Source organism: Melopsittacus undulatus, chromosome 1 (assembly GCF_012275295.1).
Source record: "Melopsittacus undulatus isolate bMelUnd1 chromosome 1, bMelUnd1.mat.Z, whole genome shotgun sequence".
Classification (NCBI taxonomy): domain Eukaryota; kingdom Metazoa; phylum Chordata; class Aves; order Psittaciformes; family Psittaculidae; genus Melopsittacus; species Melopsittacus undulatus.
The window spans coordinates 148,384,591-148,403,285 of NC_047527.1; the positions used below are offsets into that span (position 1 = coordinate 148,384,591).

Here is an 18,695-nt window from a genome sequence, read left to right on the forward strand (position 1 = left end):
TTTCTAGTGGTGTTTAATATACTGTGAAGGGCATCACCTCTGCCTCAGTGCTGCCCTGGATGAAGAAGGTTTTGGCTACCCCTTTCTTTGACTAGAACAGAAAACTGAGTGTTCCTGAACATTAATGACCATGAAACCTGCAATTAGAATTAAAATAGCTTGGAGTGTTACTGCACCTGTACTGATGGACCAGACTTCACTCCATTCTTCTCACACTGTTATGTGTTCATTTGTCCATGTGAAATTTGGCTTTCACTGCTGCCATCCTCACAGGTCTCACTTTTGGTAATTTATTTTCTATTTTGGTAGAGAAAAGAACCATATTTTTGCAGCCAAACCCTTTCTCCCCCCCTCCCCCCACTCCCTTAGAATGTGGTTTTATTCAGGGTTTGTTCTGGCATGAAGGGAGCTGGGTTTTGTGTCAATTCTCATTTTTCTCTGAGGGAAATTTAATTTTTCATGGTTACAATTGAGCTGTGACCTACAAGGCTGTGGGTTAAAAAAATAAGATAATGGAGCACTACTAGATGTGATCCAAATGGATTTGGAAAATGAGAGCTGAGTCTCAGACTCACTTGAGCTTTTGCATGCTCGCTGTCCCTATTCAGAAAGAACTTTAATTGCCCTGAGGATTGCAGCTTGGGTAATAGAAGCATCTTGATATTCCTTTTTCAAATTGCTTTTTGGAATTTAGAAGACTGGAGCTTGTGCTGCTGTTTGTGCTGGCTTTATGATGCTGTTTTGTGTGGTTTGTCTAGCCCCTTTGTGCAGAAAGCTTGGAGGTAGTAGGTTGTTGTAGCAGGATATAAGAGTGGTGGGGTGAAGAGAAAGAGGCTGAATGATTCAAGGCTCAAAGCCCAGCCTTAACCCTTCACTGGTTAAAGCAGTGTTTCTCTGGACACGGTGTATGGGGTAAGGACTGATGAGGCTCAGCAAAAGCAGAGAAAAACTCTTAAACACTGATACTGTGGCAAGAGTTTGGGTGTTCTAGGCTGAAGTTTGTTGATCATCCTCACCTATGTCTCCTGCACCATTTGTCTTCATATTAATCTTAAATGTGACCTGAAGGAACATTAACAGAATAGACAAGCATGTACTTGCCTTTGCTCAGAAGCTGAAGGGCAGAATTCCCGTTGCTTCCTCAACTGGCTGACACAAAATTCCGACACAGTTCCAGTAAAAATGAAGAAGTTCAAGTATCCTTTATTCAAGGTTGAAAAATGTACCACACCACATTATTGCAAAAGTTCATAGGTACAAAACACTTTGCAGCTGGTGAGAAGGCAATAAAAAGTTGGGTTGGTTTGAAATTTGTTACTATAAATTACTGTTACAGTACTCTGCAAATACAGAATTGCAAATTGCATTTTTGTTTTTACTAAAATTGCCCACAGTACTAGAAATTCCTGAAGATAAGGCAGCTGTTTGTTTAAAAGAAGAGGTAGCTGGTGTCAAGGGATTTCCATTTCTCTTTCAATGCCCACATACTTAAGGGCATCAGCTTGGCTATATCTGCAATTAAAGAAAATAAAACCAAAAATCAAGCCCAGTAACACAGAACATTTTCACTTTGTTCTGACACAAAAGAGCAGCACCAGAGCCTGGAACACACTGAGCTTTCCTATAGCTTCTCACAAGCTGAGGCCTTTAATCCTTGTGTGCATTTGCAGATGCAGAATAACACTGACACTACTTCAGAAACTGCTTGTAGCACAATTTGCCCAAGAGGAAATACCACACTGGAATCTTGCAATGCTAAAGTTCTTTTTGGCTAGTGGAAAGCAACTGCATTTCTCAAGGCTGACTTACACAGTATCATCACTAGACAGCTTAGTTCTCTTTAAGGGAGATGACTTCAGAGGAAATCACAAACACAACCCTAACAAGCACTTCTCTGTAATAACACAGAATACTTCCCATTTCTGAACACCAAATGGTACCAAGGGCACCCAGTCTGATGAAGGTTGATGTGCAGGTTTGTCCCTGTTTGTCACTATACTTTTCTCTATACAAGCTGCTGTCCCAAGTTTGCAAAGCTCTTAACCAGCTGCTTTCTCAAGTCACTCTTAGTATACTATCTCTTATCAGTATCTGTGCAAGGGGACTGGTTCTCTGCTGTTGAGACCTGATGCTATAAAGGAGGCAGGCACAGTAAGCAGTGATGAGCTGGGCAGAAATACTGAAAGCTAATCCAGCCTGGGATAGGAAGAAGCTACAAAATCCATCTACCAACCTGTAGTCAAAGAACAGTTCTTCACCAGTCTGAATGGCTCTTTTAGCAAATATTCCTATTCTGTGATCACCGTTAACCATCATAACTGTGTAAAAAGAAATTGAAACTTATATTAACACAATAATGGTAAAAATGTGTATTCTAAGCAGCCCACAACATTTCATGTTGCTAAAAGCAAGCAAATGTACAGCTTACCTTTTGCATAGCAGTTGGGATTTACTGAATGGTTTGCAAATCTAATTTTGTTGCCCTTGCGTGTTGCATCAACCACAAAATCTAGGGAGGGAAGAAAGGAATGACATCTACACATTTGTGCTTAATATCTAGAGTGCTAGGATATTAGCAGCTGGAAAAGGTAACTGTTCAGCTACCCACATGGGAGAGCTGGCACATCATCCTACAACAGCTTTATTGTTCTGCAAGACACACAAATATTCCTGCTGCCCAACACTGTGCTTTGCATTTATCTCCTGCCACAGTGGCACTTCCCAAGTTTCTCATTTGAAGATTCTCTACTTTATTCCACAAGGACAAGCTCCACAAATACGCTAAGTCAACATTGACATAAAGCAGCTCTTTTCCTGCTTTCAAGTATGTCCCATGATTTCACACTTAACACAGTTGGTATTTGTCTCTTCAAGTGGCAGTAGCCACATGCCATGGATCCATGTGGCTTTTTTCATCCCAACATAATTAACTGCTAATTTAATTAACAGTAAAATTATCTCAGACAATGCCCAGCAAGCCTTTTAAATTCTTTAGGCTACTTAATGCTTGCACATAGTTTTACTTCATTAAATACTACTTCTCCTCTTGTGTAATAGGCTCTGTCACTACTACTTAGTGATGTAGTGATGTTTCCTAACATGTAGGAAAAAAAGAAAAGCACTAGCTGTGGGTATTAGGGGTCCACACATAGCTAGGAAAAGATGTGGAGAAGAACAAAACACTTCTCCATGTTACCTGCTGCCTGCAAAAGAACAAGGCTGCCCAAAATGTGTATTTGATCTAAGCTGCAAGGGGTGTGACTAGCACATACATACCATTATTCAAGTTAAACAGAAAGCTGCACATGTACTTGTCATATACTTTTCCTCTTCTGTCTGCCTCATCCTGAGAAATAATCTGAAAGAAACAGTACTTGTCAAAGAGACCACCTCTTCCCTTTGGTAGCCATAGCAGCTTAAGGTCAAAAAACCCAGACATTCCCAAAGGTTTTTATTCTTTGCAACTGGAAATATTCTTGAAGTACTGTTTTCAGCAAGCACCCTGCACTCACCATTCAACAATGGCTTGCTCTTAGCATGCGTAAGCTCTTTCAGAGCAGAAGCAAGAATTGCTTCTCATCTCAAAATCAAAACTGCAAACCCAGTTTGGGGGTTTATTACTACAGCATGTGATTTAATGAAAATGCCTTCTGAATTTTAGTACTATCCTACGTGATTTTGCACAGAATTCCAGGCGTGTCTGAACTGAAGTTACATCTAAGGCAAAAATGACATTCCAGCTTCTCATTCTCTCAAGAACCTGTGTCAATTTTTTTGTGATATTCCAACATTAAGCTCCCAGCTCCAGCAGTAACTATATATGGAGTCAGCCACATTTCTCTCTCTGATACCAAGTCAAGAGACAATCTCTTGGTCCCCAGCCAACACACAACTTCACCAATTAAACTCATACATAACCAGTGTTCTCCATCCTTACCTCACCACAGTATTCAGAGATGAATTCATTCTTCTGTACAGGATCTTTGATGAAAATTCCCCAGCCTGCCACATCTGAAGGTGCCAATAGCAAGTGCTGTGGGAGAGAAAACCAACAAATGTAGACATGCCTGGTTTTTGTTTGGGCTTTCTGTTGTGGGTTTTGGTTTGAAGTATATCACTTAATGAAGTATATGCTGGGGAAGAGTAAACAAACACAAATTCTTCTCATTATCAAATGCACACTAAATTTGCAGCTTGTGGATCAGAAATTGTATGTGAAAGAAAAGACAAGTGAAGTACTTGAAAACCAGTAAAAAGTTTAACCTTGAAATGAGGGTGTTTTATATACAAACATATAATAAAGACTTTGAACTAAAAATGTCTGCAGACAGGAGCCCACTACTGGTCAATTCAGTATTGGACTGGACTAGTTTGTGAGAAGATGTTCCTGAGGAGAAATAAACCTCGGTTTGTTTATTTAACAGAGCTGAACAGGCTTTTGAGATCTCTCTGGTAGCCCACATACAAGTTTGTGCATTAGAATCCACAAGTGAAGGAAGAAATAGTATCTATATCTACAACCTAATGTCAGTGACAGTTACCTCCTCTTTTGTTTCCCTTTTCCTGTTAGCCAGCATGAAGAAATGGAAAAAATCCCATTGTCTGGCATGAAAATATAAAACCACCTCAAACCCAAGGCAATAGGCATGTAACTGTACAGCTACCTTTTTGGATCCTCTCTGAATGCTGCAGTTCTTGCAAGAAACATTTTTGCTGTCCCAGTGGTCGGCTGCTCCACATGTTAAACAGAGGTCAGGATCACATTCACGTACAGCTAGGTAACATGGACACTGCTTAGTGTTGCATTGTGCTTTACAACGACATCCAGGAAATCTATTTTGGCCTAAAAAAGAATGAATAGAAAACAAAAAGGGCAAGTATGAAAAAATGGCATTGCAAAATTAAGAGAGTGCAGGTTGAACAGGTTGCCCAGAGAAGTGGTGAATGCTCCATCCCTGGCAGTGTTCAAGGCCAGGTTGGACAGAGCCTTGGGTGACATGGTCTAGTGTGAGGTGTCCCTGTCCATGGCAGGGGGTTGGAACTGGATGATCTTAAGCTCCTTTCCAACCCAAACCAGTCTGGGATTCTATGATTTTAACACATCTGAATATTAAAAGAAAACACCCAATAGCCAATGGTACAGGACATTCTAAAGTACTGCAAATACTTCTCTGATTTTACTTTAGTATTCCTCTATTTTAAGTCCAAAGACTATTTCTGCCTTCATGCAATGGCTTTGTGCAAACACAGTCCATGGTACAGACAGACTTCTAGCACAGAGCTAGATGTTTGAGATGGTGAGAGAAATTTATAGACAGTTTTTAAATGCTTTACTTACATTCTGAGCTGCACTGACAAAACTTCTCACAGAAGTTTTGAGCAATTACACATGGGCATGAGCTATCACAAGGCTGACGGGGATGATCACATGGCTGATAGTTGTAAACATGATTCGATGACCCATCTGAATAAAAATAGCAACATTTTGGAAAGTTGGAGGGTGCAAGCAAACAACAGGCAGTTCCCTTCACTCTTGAAAGCAGAAATCCCCTTTTAGTCATTTAACTAAGAAACACCCCAAAAATTACCAAAAGAATCCCAAGCCTAAAATGAGTGGTGTCAAAAACCCAAAAGCCACCAAACCAGAACTGCAACATCAGTTAGGTATTTGTCACCATTAGCTGCCTGCTTCCCAGTGCACTTTGTTCTGCCCATGACTGAGCTGCTTCAAATGCTCAGAGCCCTGCTTACAGTGGAAAACTGAAAATCAAAACTACAGTGGTACAATTTCCAGTGTTCTGGAGTAACACTGATATTCAGCAAAGTGAATTGGGTCAAATACCCCAAGTAATTTTTACTCTGAGCAACAGCTGACTTTCAAACAGATACACTGGCAGAACAATATCTGGTCATTATACCACTGTGCCTTCCCAAGTCAATCTTCCAGTAGAGACAATGCTAGCATCTTACAGGCAAGAAGAGACTACCAGGGACAACTCTAGAGCTGTACCTGTACAGCAGCTAGGAGAATTTGGTGCTATATAAGTTATATTTGCTGCTAATATTTCTGAGCTAGTGTTGGGTTTGCAAGAATTTTTTCAGATAACTATTTCTGAAGCAAACTGGTTTGAAAACCCCCAAATGCTGCTTTTCATTGCAGCTGCTATTGTTAATACTTCAGTGAGAAGTAAAGACAGAAGTTCATACTGGAAAGACCGTAAATTCAGCCTTCATCCCTTTTGATTGAATTCTACAGGGCTTTTGCAGGTGTGTAACCCAAGCAGTACCTTTTGTCCCTACAATATCTGTTATGAGAGCTTACTTTTTTATATCCCCTATAATCCATAGCTCCCCATGTTACATATAAAATAGTTTGAAGAACCCAGCCCCCCCCAAAAAACCACAAAACCAAAAAGCAACAATAGGATCGTAAAAGTTCAGGACATAAATTGAATAGAAATATGCTAACCCTTTTTCAGCTGTATCTTTCTGCAATGAGCAGCCCACAACCTGCAAAAACACAAAACACAAGAAGGTTGACAGGAACTCCTCCTGCAATGGGCTGGGAAAGGTAGCTGTGTCTTGCACCCCACTTGACTTAAAATGGGAAAGTTTCTAGTGACAGGAAGATCTGCACAAGTCACAAGTGGTTGCTGCAGATCCTCCCTGTCCCAGTTGCTTGGAGCTGACAAGATCAAGGCTTGGCAGGCTGCTCCCTCCCCCCACACACACTATTCTTCTAGTCTCAGGACTGTACAGATGAGCAGCCACCACCCAGCCCAGCCTAGAGAGATGCTTCAATTCAGATAGCCTTGAAGGAAAACTGGTATAGAGGAGGCTGCTGGAGCTGCTTCTAGCAGGCAGCAGCAGCAGCAAAAGGAAGGACATGGAATTGTAGATATGTAAGGATGTGTTTAAATAGGGGAATGAAGGTCTGTCAGAAGCTTCCTTCACAGGACTTGGCCCCAGCACCACCCTGGTTGTCTCCTGCAGATCACAGCCAAGGGTTATCCTTCATCCACTGAGCAATAAGTATATGACTGCAGGAGATCACGTCTGTGGCACAGCCACACACAACACTTCTGGCTGGACACGCTTTTCCTCAGTTTGTTCTCACTGGTCAATACAGTGCTAAGCCTTTTCCCTTCTACTTCAAACTCTATATGCCTTTCTCTTACATCCTTAGTTTTCCTTCAGTGCCCTTTTTTGTTTGTTAGCTCAGCCATGCTCTCTCCCTTTGCAAGAAGTGGTGGTTTTGTTGTGTGGTGATGGTTTTTGTTGGGTTCCCCTTCCCCCAAGAATAACATGCTTTTGGTTATCATAACATAACTCACTATACTTTAAAGTTCTTGCAAGGTACAATTACCCCTTTCATTTTGTATGCATTTCAGACTGCAAAGTCTTTGGGCAGGAAATGTCTACTATTACATGAATAGCCCTGTCAGACACAACTGAGCAAAAAGACCTGACTGGACCTTAGGTACCAAAAGGGAAACCAGGCTTAAGTACGGAGAAGTCAATGGGTTTAGGTTTTCTTCAATTCTAGGCATTTTAGTTAACACTCAAATTTCAGTGAACAAACATAATCAATGTTTATACTTCTTTGGCTTCCTCACTATGTCCTATAGCAACTCTCCCATAGTCTCATGGGAGAATCCTCATTCCCTGGACATAATACACAGCTAGCTACACCTAGAAACCTCATTTCCTATGCACGTTTACTTCACAGTCTAAACTACTCATCAAGACACATACTCAAAAATCTCCAGCACAGAACATTTAGAAAGCTATTCTGCCTTTCAGTGAATGCAGCACTCTGAAAAAGTATCTCCCGCTATAAGTACTTAAATAGGATGTTACAGCTGCTCCTTCTTCCATAAAAACAAGATATCAATTTCTACTTGGGTCCCCCCCAACACACACAACAGCTTTAGGTAAACAAGATTCTCTCTCTATGCAATTGCCCTTTCAAAGCTCTACTGTTAGACTTAATGTTAAGTGCTTGACAGCCAACTTTCTTGTAAGACTTGGAAGGAACTCAAACAAGTCAGAAACCCACAGAGGCAGACTTGTCCAAGCAACTAAGGTTAAGGGGAAGGAACAAACCCAAAGACTATCAGCATTACAGAGTACTGCAATAAATAGATGATATTTCTACTAAGAGTGACTCACTTGAGAAAAAAAAGGCTACCAACATACTTAGGAGTTACGAGTTGATGACTCTTGCTAAGATGACAGTTCCCATATAATTGAAAGAAGTGGTGCAATTTTGACTTGAATTACTCTAATGCACATCAAACTACTTTTCCTTTTTCTCTGTCTGGTATTTGGATTATGTAGCTTATACTGTATTTTTAACAGTTCTTTCATAGAAGCTTGTCTGTCAATCCAAGATAATAAGGACCTCCCAGCATACCAAACCCTTAAAAGCTTTCTGTCTCTAGACTTTTTAAAACACCATTTAATTAGAAATCAGTATGATTTTTTTTTCCTTTGGTAAACACTGTCTTAATGCTTCAAACATAAAATGCCACTAGCTGACCAGTGGCCACCTGAGACTTTTTGGTTTCCATGGAAAACTATAGGCTGTATGGACAAGATCATGTGATTATAACAAAGATTGCCACCATCAAAGCATTAACCCTAACATCTCATAATGGATAGAAAATCAAACACAACAGTCACGATGGCAAAGGCATCCTTTGTCACACATTCTTTGGGCGGCATGGTATAGGGTGAAGCATCCCTGCCCATGACAGGGAGGTTGGAACTAGATGATATTACGGTCCTTTCCAACCCTAACTACTCTATGATTCTATCAGCTTAGCTGCTCTTGTAAAAGATTGGTGTCAAAGAAAGAAGAGAACCTAGCAAGGAAGAAGCTGCAGACGTACAGTGTAAGCATGAATTGTGGGGAATGCCAGAAGACAGCATGAAGCAAGCTGCCAACACTGACCAATTCAACAGGAGGTTTGATTAGCACAAACAAATAGTACGTCCATTGACTAGTAACTTTCAAAAACTGCCAGGAAGCACCGCAAAGTTCCACCAGCTAGCAAACAAGCTGAAGCCTGAATGAGTATCATACTAAAAGTGGACTAATTTAGTTATCTGCCCTCTAATCTGCTAGCTCAGCCAGAAACAAAATGCAAGATCTGGTCCCATGCACCAGGAAGCAAGGGAAAGGGAAAGACAGAATGGACAAAGCTCTCATGACTTGAGGCATCGTAAAAAACAAGGCAGCAAATTGGAAACTCAGTGGCAGATCTCCAAGCAAGCAGGTGGATATGTACATCTGGTTCCTGACATCTGCAGGATAGCCAGCTTAGAAAACAAGTGTTTCCAGAAGCATTATGACAGAAGCTGTCAAAAATATTGCTCCTCTCTGCTAACAACCAGTGTTTTCAGGAGGCACTGCTGTAAGCTTATCAGGCAGTAGGAATACATTCTTTGGAAGAAGTAACAATAGCATTTCTTTCTCTGCACAGGGATACTCTGCTACCAGAAGCAGCACTGAAAACTCGAAATACACGCCAATGATATCAATGTATGTTAGTTAATTCTGTGCTAGTTTTGTGCCACCTTTAGAGTGCTCAGATTACAGTAGTATGTAGATGGGCTAAATGATTTTCCTTTGTAAGACTACTGCACACAGAAGAATGGAGACAGCTGGATTGCCACATAGTCTGGAAAATCAATGGATTTATCTCCTTCCTTCAAGGAGATTTAAAAGAATTAAAAGTCACTTCAAAAACTAAACTGCTAGCATAAAAGTTTTTATATTGTTAACTAATAACAAAACAACATCAAGAAATCCCATGTAATGGTATCTGGGTTTACTTATTTGAGGAAAAACCCTAAACAACATACCCCTAAAAGTCTCAAAACTCCTTCAAAACAATGTCAACATGGTAACCATACAATCCACTTCAGCTTCAAAATACATTTGAGCCTTTTAGTTGCTCTTTTCAAACAGATGTAGTGGCACCATTTTGATAGCAAGCTGTGTCAATCTGAAAGAAAACTAATTCCCAAAGTTGCAGTATAGCTAATATGACTCCAAATTTAAACAGCCAAGCCCACCAAATGCCCATAAAACTTGAAAACTGTGCCGAGAGCATTAAATCAATAGCTTTTGGTGTGAATAGGATCTCTTCCAGATGCTCACTGAATCTTTCCCTAACTTGCATCACTTGCCTCTCTGCTACAAAGCAGAAACATGCTACTCCACATCAACAGTATCTCTGAGCCAGTAGCAGGGATTTACCTAAGCCTGGAAATACTAAGTATACTTAGGCAAGCTAAGAGATAAGAACTGGAAGAACTGGAACAACAAACTTGGGGGAACTAAGGGAAGTTAAAAGGAGAAATAGGAAACCTTATGGAGAAAAAAAAGTGTACTTATTGCTTGCAGAAAGATATGTCCTTGCTAATTTTCAGTCAGCTTTTTATCTCCTATGTTTTTATCCCCAGGAATAAAACTACTCAGCACAGAGTTGCATTTTTCAAATCTCAAAGAAAAAATGGCTTTCACTGACAGACAGCAGCCACTGAGTTCACAATTTCAACAGAAATTGTATCAGATGGTCTTTGTGGCTCAAGCAAAAGGCCTGGTTTTGTTCTCTGTTGTAGCTTCACTTCAAATAACTTGTTAACTTGGTCCTTTAAAGTTCTAGTTGATGACAAAACTGACTACAATTCCTTCTACAAAGGAATAGTCTCTTAAAAGAAAAAGGCAATCCTCTAGTTTGCTAAAACGCTCTTGCTTACTGACCATCTGAATCATAATGGAAGACGCTTCACCATAAAAAACCCATAAGCTTTAATTTAGGAAATACCATATAATCACTATTGAATCCCGTTATAACACTTCTAAAACTCATGATTTATTGCTGCAAACAAAATTATACCACAATATCCTGAATGTTACAACAAGCTGTGTAGAGAATTTCTAATTTAACTTATTTTGACTACTTGCAGCAATACACCTAGAAGAATCTGGCTGTAAAAGAGATTAAAAGGAAGGGAGAGGGTAAGAGAAGTGGAAGGTTACACTTGCCAATGCAGTAAGACTTTTGTCTGAAACCAAAACACCACTCTGCTCTAATGCTGCAAATTTTGGTTTTGGAAGCAAAAGGTGAAGAATTGCATGACTTTTTTCCTCCAAAATACTTTCTATTCTGATCCCTTGTATCTCAAATTTATTGTTATGCTAAGGTTATTTAGTAACAGATTTACCTGTGTTTCCTTTTCTTCTTTCTGGGAGGAGTATCAACATCTTCAGCAGGGACTGGAGCAATAATACTAGATTCCTTTACTCTAAACTCATACACCTAACAAGAGATACCATAATACATCCACAATAAATCTCTCACTGGTAGAAAGTTGCTCATTTTCCAAGTTAGTATGATTTCCTCCAACCAACAACTTACAGATTATATCCAGTCATGGTCTCTTTTCAATACATTTAAAGTTGTCATTTAACAACAGATAGTCTAATTTAAGCCTCCTGTAAATTTAATTTTAAAATAGTTTTAAAACTAACTTTTATCTACTTGTGGCATGAATTCTGGATCATAGCATTCTTGGGAAAACCAAGAAAATTCATTAATTTTCTCTTTTAGTAATCAATACTAGTATTTCTGTACTTCAGTTTTAAAAGTAAAGTGCTATCATCCTTAGTAAGTAGCTTCCCTTCTTACCTGCCTGCACGTTTTGGTCCCAATCAATCTGGCAATTGCACAGAAGTTGTCATAGTAGGTGCCAATAAGAACTCTAAACATTGAGGCTTCTGCACCACTCCATTCCACATTCTCTGGAGGCTCAATATTTGGCTTCATCTTTATTGGTGTTTGACACCTAGAATTTGCTTCTGTAATAAATAATTGAGAGTACGAATCAATGGAAGGCCATGTTCCAAAAATCTTATACAGCCTTTAAAAATGTCTAATAATTAATTGTCCTTAAATATATCCCAGGTTTCTGTTTGTTTTTCCTAATTTAAGTGCCACAACCATACAGCACTTTCCACATACCCCTTCAAGAAGTTAAAAACTAGGTAACAGTAGTTACTGAAATCACATGATCTCACCCCCATACATAAATTGAGACAATCTGGAAATTTTCTTAGTCTTCTCTTTGTAAGCTGATGTTATTCCTGTCTTTTGAGTCAGATCCATACATTCCAAATACATGGTTTCTAGGATCACTTGGCTCAACTTGTTTTTAATTCTCTTGAGCACTGCAGCAAACTGAATAAAGAAGCCTTGACTAGCCTTACCAGAGGAACTAGATGTTTCATCTTTCTTTTCTTCTTCTTCTTTATCATTGTTTTCTCCTCCAGTTTCAGTTCCAGCTTCTCTATCACTATCTGTGTCTTTAGATTCCAACACATTTATTGTTGGCGTACTAGGTCTGCTGGTGTTGTTTGGAAGTCTTCCCCTCCGACGGCCACCGGGGCGTTTTGGTGGTGTCTTTATGCGCTCAGCGGTCAAGGCAGCTGCAAACTCCTTTGCACCTTCCTAAACACAAAACGTTACTATTTTCAGTAAAAGAATTATCATAGAATTACAGAATGGTTTGGTTTGGAAAGGACCTTAAGATAACCCAGTTCCAACCCCCTGCCATGGGCAGCGACATCTTAGACTAGACCAAGTCACCCAAGGCTCTGTCCAGCCTCGCCTTGAACCCTGCCAGGGATGGAGCATTCACCACTTCTTTGGGCAACCCATTCCGGTACCTCACCACCCTCACAGTGAAGAACTTCTTCCTTATATAAAACCTCAACAACCCTGTTTCAGTTTGAGCCCATCACCCCTTGTCCTATTGCTACAGTCCCTGGTGAAGAGTCCAAAGAGAGAAATGGTTTTCACCTGTGTCAGGGACTGGGGGAGAGCACATTCTATTTGCATCATTCTACAAATTAATCACATACACACAAATTCCAGTTAAATGTACTCTAACTATTAACATAAATATTTCTGATGCCATAATGAAAACAACCCCAATCCTACATTTACAAAGCATTTATGTCAGTATTTGAGTTCCACTTTCATTTTGCCTGCCAAGTGGAAAAACAATTCAATAGAAAATTTCTGGTTTTCTAGATGACAATAAATAAGAGAATTTGTCACAGAGAATACCCTTCAAAATACAAGAACTCTCCTTGCACATGACACTTAAACAATATGCATTCTGCATTTTAAAAAATGCAGTCACTGGTAATTTGTTTTCTAGTGGAAAAGGGTCTGACAACACATAGCCAATTTCTAGATTGGAAAATTAGATGATTTCTCCTACCAAAAAAATTAGGAGAAGTATGGGAGAGATTTGAAATTATATTATTAAGGATTTCACCTTATTAACTTCTATCCTGTTGTTTCTGAAGAGCACAAATACTGGATAGAATCTGCCTTCAGCAAACTAAAATACGTTTATCATTTTGAGTTGCAATTTTACTTACAAGAGAACTAAAAGTCTGCAAGACCCAGATCTTTGACTAAATTGTACACAATAGCAACAACACATTACTAGGAAGCAAATCTTTCTTCCTTACAATTATCTTAGGCTACACCTAATAGAGCTGAAATTATTCATACTTAGACTTTCATTTGATGATTGCAAGTCACCTCTTTTCTTATGCACAAGCTGAAAATAACATACTTGACTGCAAGTGGCCCACAAGTATATGCACTAGCATAGATTCACCATGTCCTTACACTACAAGTGTAGCTTGCTAGCACTAGCACTTAGTGAATTCTAATATATGAAATTATCTTACCAGATGTTGATAACAGTGCGGTCCACAAGGCTTATTGTCTAATGCTGTTTCTGTATTCTTTCGTTTATAAGTATTAGGAGTTGCATGGAATGCTGTTGAATCAAAATATCACATTTATAAGTTTTAATAAGAAAATACATTCATAACCTAACCTCAAACAAGGTTTGCCAAGACTTTACTAAAAATAGAATAAAAATTATAAGAAATTGAAAAAACCCTACAAAATAAAACCCATCTAGTGACATTTGACTTACCACTTAAATACAGAGACAGCACATGGTTAAATTTCGCATATGCCTGTTTACATCAGTGAACACGATCATCCCACTTGTTTCACGTATCAAGAAAGACTTGCTATGTCTCCCTTCCCAACAAGCAGAGCACACTTCAGTTTCATTACCATCTTAAACAGAATTATTCAGTGCTTCCCCTATTAATGTATGATCCTTTCTCAACCAGCAAGATTCAGGTGTGCAATTACTATCTTGTCAAAAAATCCAACCCCACACACTTTGGAAAGGCAATGGGCCTGCTTTTCATTTCTGTTAGAGGGAAGGACACATAAGCATTTTACTCTACTAGTGTATCAGCATTCCAAATAAGCTGACAGGTGGTAAGAGTTCAGTGCCCATATCCCAGCTGCAAGGTAAGTTAGCATTGCAAAGCACTGTGGATCAGAACAACCACAGTGATGCCTGCAACTTGCAGAGAAGTATCTGCTCATGTATCTGAGGGACTAAGTAGCTCTGTATCAGTTGCAGAACAGTGACTTGGAATAGAGCAGAACTGGGCATGAGCACCTTTATAACAGGATGAGAGTTTCCTACCCATTCCATTTGCCAGAGCTCATCTCTACCAGCTCTCTCCCCATGCAGTCTCTGCCTCCCAGCAGAATGTTTTCAGAGACACTGATTTTCCCAGTTCTGCTGGAAGTCTTGGTAACTCCTCTGTATCCCTTATTTAACTGAGGCCTGGAAAACCTGCAGCTAGATTCTCACCAGAATTCTTATCCATGGCCCCAGATTTTACCAGGAGCTTTTCAAAATACCATCATTAATTTTCTGCAATTCTCTTTTTAACAAGAATTCCTCCATGCTCAAACCATGCTTTTTTTTTTGTTTTTATATATATTAAATATATTTATATAAATATACATATATGTGTGTAAATAAATATTCCCCCCCAGCCCAGTGTGTTAAACAGTGTCATACACAACTGCAAGGGACAAAAATACAGACCATACTCAAGCTAATAATATAAGAGACTACTCAATGAAAGCTGCCTGTTTCCTAATGCTCCATGAGGACCTACAAAAGACACCCATCTGAAAACACGATTTCCCAGCACTGTAAAAGCACTTCTACAGTTTCACCACAGTTGCAGATAGGGAGCTGTAACCCAGTTTTTCAACACCCAGTGAATAAAAAGTGCTAATGTTTAATCTGAAAGAATGTTACCCTGTTACCTATATTAATCCATAAGGGCTGTTCCATACCAATATCACACACATCCTTTCCCTTCAATAAGCCACCACCATAGGCTTTCCTTATCTCTTTCTGGATTGTACACAAGGCTTCTCTTTGCAAGTTCACTATGCTTTCAAGACTGAACTTTCCAAATGCAGTTCCTTCCCTTTTAAAGAGTGTGGGCAGATCTCCTGTGTTTTCACAGGCAAAGTTTATAAAGCAAATCGCATTGCAGTGATCCTCCACAAGCACTTGTTGGCACCAGTGGGGAGGGTGACCAACAGTGACAAATACTTCTTCATAAGAGAGCTTCTCCAATGAAACCACTCCATCTTGGAACCATCACTTCATGCTCATCTCCCATAAGGGAAGGTGTACTGGAAATCAAATCATAAATTCTATAATGCAGTGCCTGCATTAATGAGAGTACATGGGAACCTCAGGGAAGCAATGTATTATTTGAAAGCTTCCTTAAAAACATATAAACGGTATAAAAATATCACTAATCAATACTGCATCACTTTCTCCAGAGAAATACACTACACTTTATGAATCTGGAATCACAAAAAAGCTTCAATTTACCACATATGGACATACAGATATGTAAAAATTATTTGCAAGCAAGTATAGGAATATAATTTATGCGTATTGTTGCTACTTTTTCTTCCCCCACATTCCAGCTTTTACATGATATGTCACTCCTCATGCATTTCAATACGCTCATACATTTTGTAGGTAAAATATGCTAAATAACAAAGAAAGCTTGCAATTTAATGCAAAGATATTCCACCTTTTTCCAGCTTTAAGGAAAAAATGAGATGATGGGAGCCCCTCCACTCAAACGTGCAGGGAGAAAAAACCCACACATTTCAACATTGCACCTTTAGACCTGCACAATATACTGTTTCATTCATTCAGGGCTTTACACTCTCTTCAACCACAAGGAAAATCATTTTGCAACAAGGCAAAAGAACAGGAAGAGATTTGCAAGCCATGACCCACATCGTCCTGCTGCAATGTGCAGAAATCAAACCTATTTTTTTCACATGTATTTCGCAGATGCAAAGGTTTCTCTCAGGAGTTCATTTGTGCTAGGTCCTAAAATGAGTGTTTAAAAAAAAAAACAAACCCTGTTTTCCTTTAGACAATGAAGAAACATTTAGTTTGTAACACAGTGAAACAAATCAATGTTTGACTTTTTAAACCAGCAAGACCTCAAAAAATACACTGACACTTAATATTAAAGCATATATTGTATTCCACTACATCAAAAAAGAACAATATAGTCTAAGTACTGACAGCTACAGTCAGAATCCACCTCACTGTTGTGAGGTATTTTCTGGGAGGCTTCTTACAATGAAAGGACCCAGAACAAGAATAAAACTCTTTGTATAGCTGCATTACGAGTCGTGCAAATATCAGTAGGTTTTGTTAGTTTGGTGGGTTTTTTTTTAAATCAAAGACTTTGCAGACTTTCCTAAATAACTGAACTCCATATTTCTTCAATAACTTCCTTAAGAAAGTAATTCTAAAACTGCTTCACTAAGCATGTTTTCTGTCTTCGAGATTTATTACCTGTCTCATTCCCAATGGACTCAATTCTGGTATTTTTCATAACGTGAAAGTACCCAGGCAAGAGTTTAGCCTGAACTGTACATTTGCTTCACAGTCAAGCTATTTGGGAAATTCTCCCTACCTGATATTTTTCCTTCTTCTAAATTCTTTGTTAGTCCAGACATTTAGGCATAATTCCTTGCTGCCAGCAAATGAAGTCGGTACACAAGTTTTTTCAGTAATGTCATCACCTGCACATAAAGGGATCGCCAGGTCGTCAAGAGGACTTGACATGTTAAAAGTCTAATGATAACTTTTCCAATATTTAACCCAAATCCTCTAGAACAAAGATTGGAAACTCCATAAAATAAGGCTAGTAACAAAAACGGACTCTAAGAAGGGGCAATTCCAGGAAATGAACCCAGACCTAATAGAATTCCTCAGTTGTTTTGGGTTTGGTGTTTTTTTAATTCTCTGCCTTCTCCAGAGAATTGTAGCTTTCAAAGTACAAATCCAATCACTACAGCCCACCACATTCCCAAAGTAAGTCATCAAAAAGAGCATCTGCAGAAGCCAGGACATCACCCTTTAGCTCTTGGTGATTGGAAGAAGTAGAACATAGGAACAACTGATCAGGGTGCTAGTAATATTATACACTTTTTAAAGAAGCTAAATATTGTAGTTGTTGCAGAGACACTGAAAGCTGCTGCTGAAGCCTTCCAATCATCAGAGCAGGCTTTTTTTGATGAATTACTTATTCCCGGCAAAGCATCTGATGGATTTGACCAACAGCCTTAAGATTTCACAGCAAGCAAAGAGGTCTTACAATTGGCACTCTCAGATCCCTAGCTCTAGACAAACACACAGACAGACAGACACACCACACAAAGACAGGAAGCAATCCTCTTCCTTTGCTGTTACAAAAACAAAAAGCAGAAGGAAGCAATGAGTCCAAAGCAGTGACCAGGCATTGTAGTGGTGGGATTTGGGTATGTCTCCAGGGAATGGTAACTGAAGCACTGTTTTTTTACTTTCAGTGTCCAGGCTGGAGGCTACATAGTGACTGTGTAAATCAAGCGCCAAGAGATGCCTTTGCAATGATGCATTTTTATCAGTGACAATGCAAGTGCTGCATAAGCTGTCATGAAAAGCATTATCATAACCAGTAGTTTCATACTGACACAAAGGTACACCTTGAATGCTTCCACAGTGGAAATATTATTCTTCCTTCTTTCTGCTATGAACCTGAAAATCTGAAGAGATACCTTAAGGTTTAGGCCTTTTTAAGTATGAGGCATGATTTAAAATGAAGCCTTGGACACGCACCACCTTGGAAAGAATACTAACCTAAAGGACTTATCAAAAAATCACCAGCAACAAGAATTTAGGCAGTGTTTTAGCATAAACACTTTGTCTTCAATCTGAAGGTTATGAACACAGAACTGAAAGGATGCTCCTAGTGTGAGAACTGAGGTCCTTCAGCACATCAGTGACATGACTCTGGACTTCGTCATTGGCTGAATCTCACACTTAAGAACATACCAAAATGAACAACACTATGAACCTGTCCTTCAAAGCACCAGAACAAAAGAAGTCTCAGAGTTGGGGTCCTCGAAACTGTGGACTCAAATCTATAATACCAAGCTTCAGAGTAGCAGGCATGAAAATGTGGTCTGTGGATACTTTAAGTTCTACTCCCAACAACCTGCAAAAAATACTATGAAAGGCAAATATACATAAACTATGGAAGTAATCAAACACATGTGTATTTTAGAGGAGCTCGTATCTTCACTGGAAAACTCTTACAAGTTTATAAAATTAATGAGAAAAATGGCCTAAAACCACCACTGCAGCAGTACCTAAAGTCTTCTTGGGTGCTACTAGAAGTTCGTTCT

General features: G+C 39.2%; 1 protein-coding gene across 7 annotated transcripts in view; it reads right to left on the minus strand.

The window, feature by feature from the left end:
- Positions 1–1,171: 1,171 nt before the first annotated feature.
- EZH2 (enhancer of zeste 2 polycomb repressive complex 2 subunit) overlaps positions 1,172–18,695 on the minus strand; it is a 50,149-nt gene continuing 32,625 nt past the window's right edge. For all 7 annotated transcript variants that reach the window (XM_034061855.1, XM_031047993.2, XM_031047991.2 and 4 more), the window contains 12 exons: positions 13,781–13,872; positions 12,281–12,521; positions 11,703–11,872; positions 11,239–11,333; positions 6,470–6,510; positions 5,339–5,464; positions 4,665–4,843; positions 3,938–4,033; positions 3,277–3,358; positions 2,429–2,509; positions 2,234–2,318; positions 1,172–1,512 (listed from right to left, as the gene is read on the minus strand). In XM_034061855.1, coding sequence (XP_033917746.1) covers positions 1,452–1,512; positions 2,234–2,318; positions 2,429–2,509; positions 3,277–3,358; positions 3,938–4,033; positions 4,665–4,843; positions 5,339–5,464; positions 6,470–6,510; positions 11,239–11,333; positions 11,703–11,872; positions 12,281–12,521; positions 13,781–13,872 — 1,349 coding nt within the window. In that variant the 3' untranslated portion in view covers positions 1,172–1,451. The remainder of the gene's footprint in view (positions 1,513–2,233; positions 2,319–2,428; positions 2,510–3,276; positions 3,359–3,937; positions 4,034–4,664; positions 4,844–5,338; positions 5,465–6,469; positions 6,511–11,238; positions 11,334–11,702; positions 11,873–12,280; positions 12,522–13,780; positions 13,873–18,695) is intronic.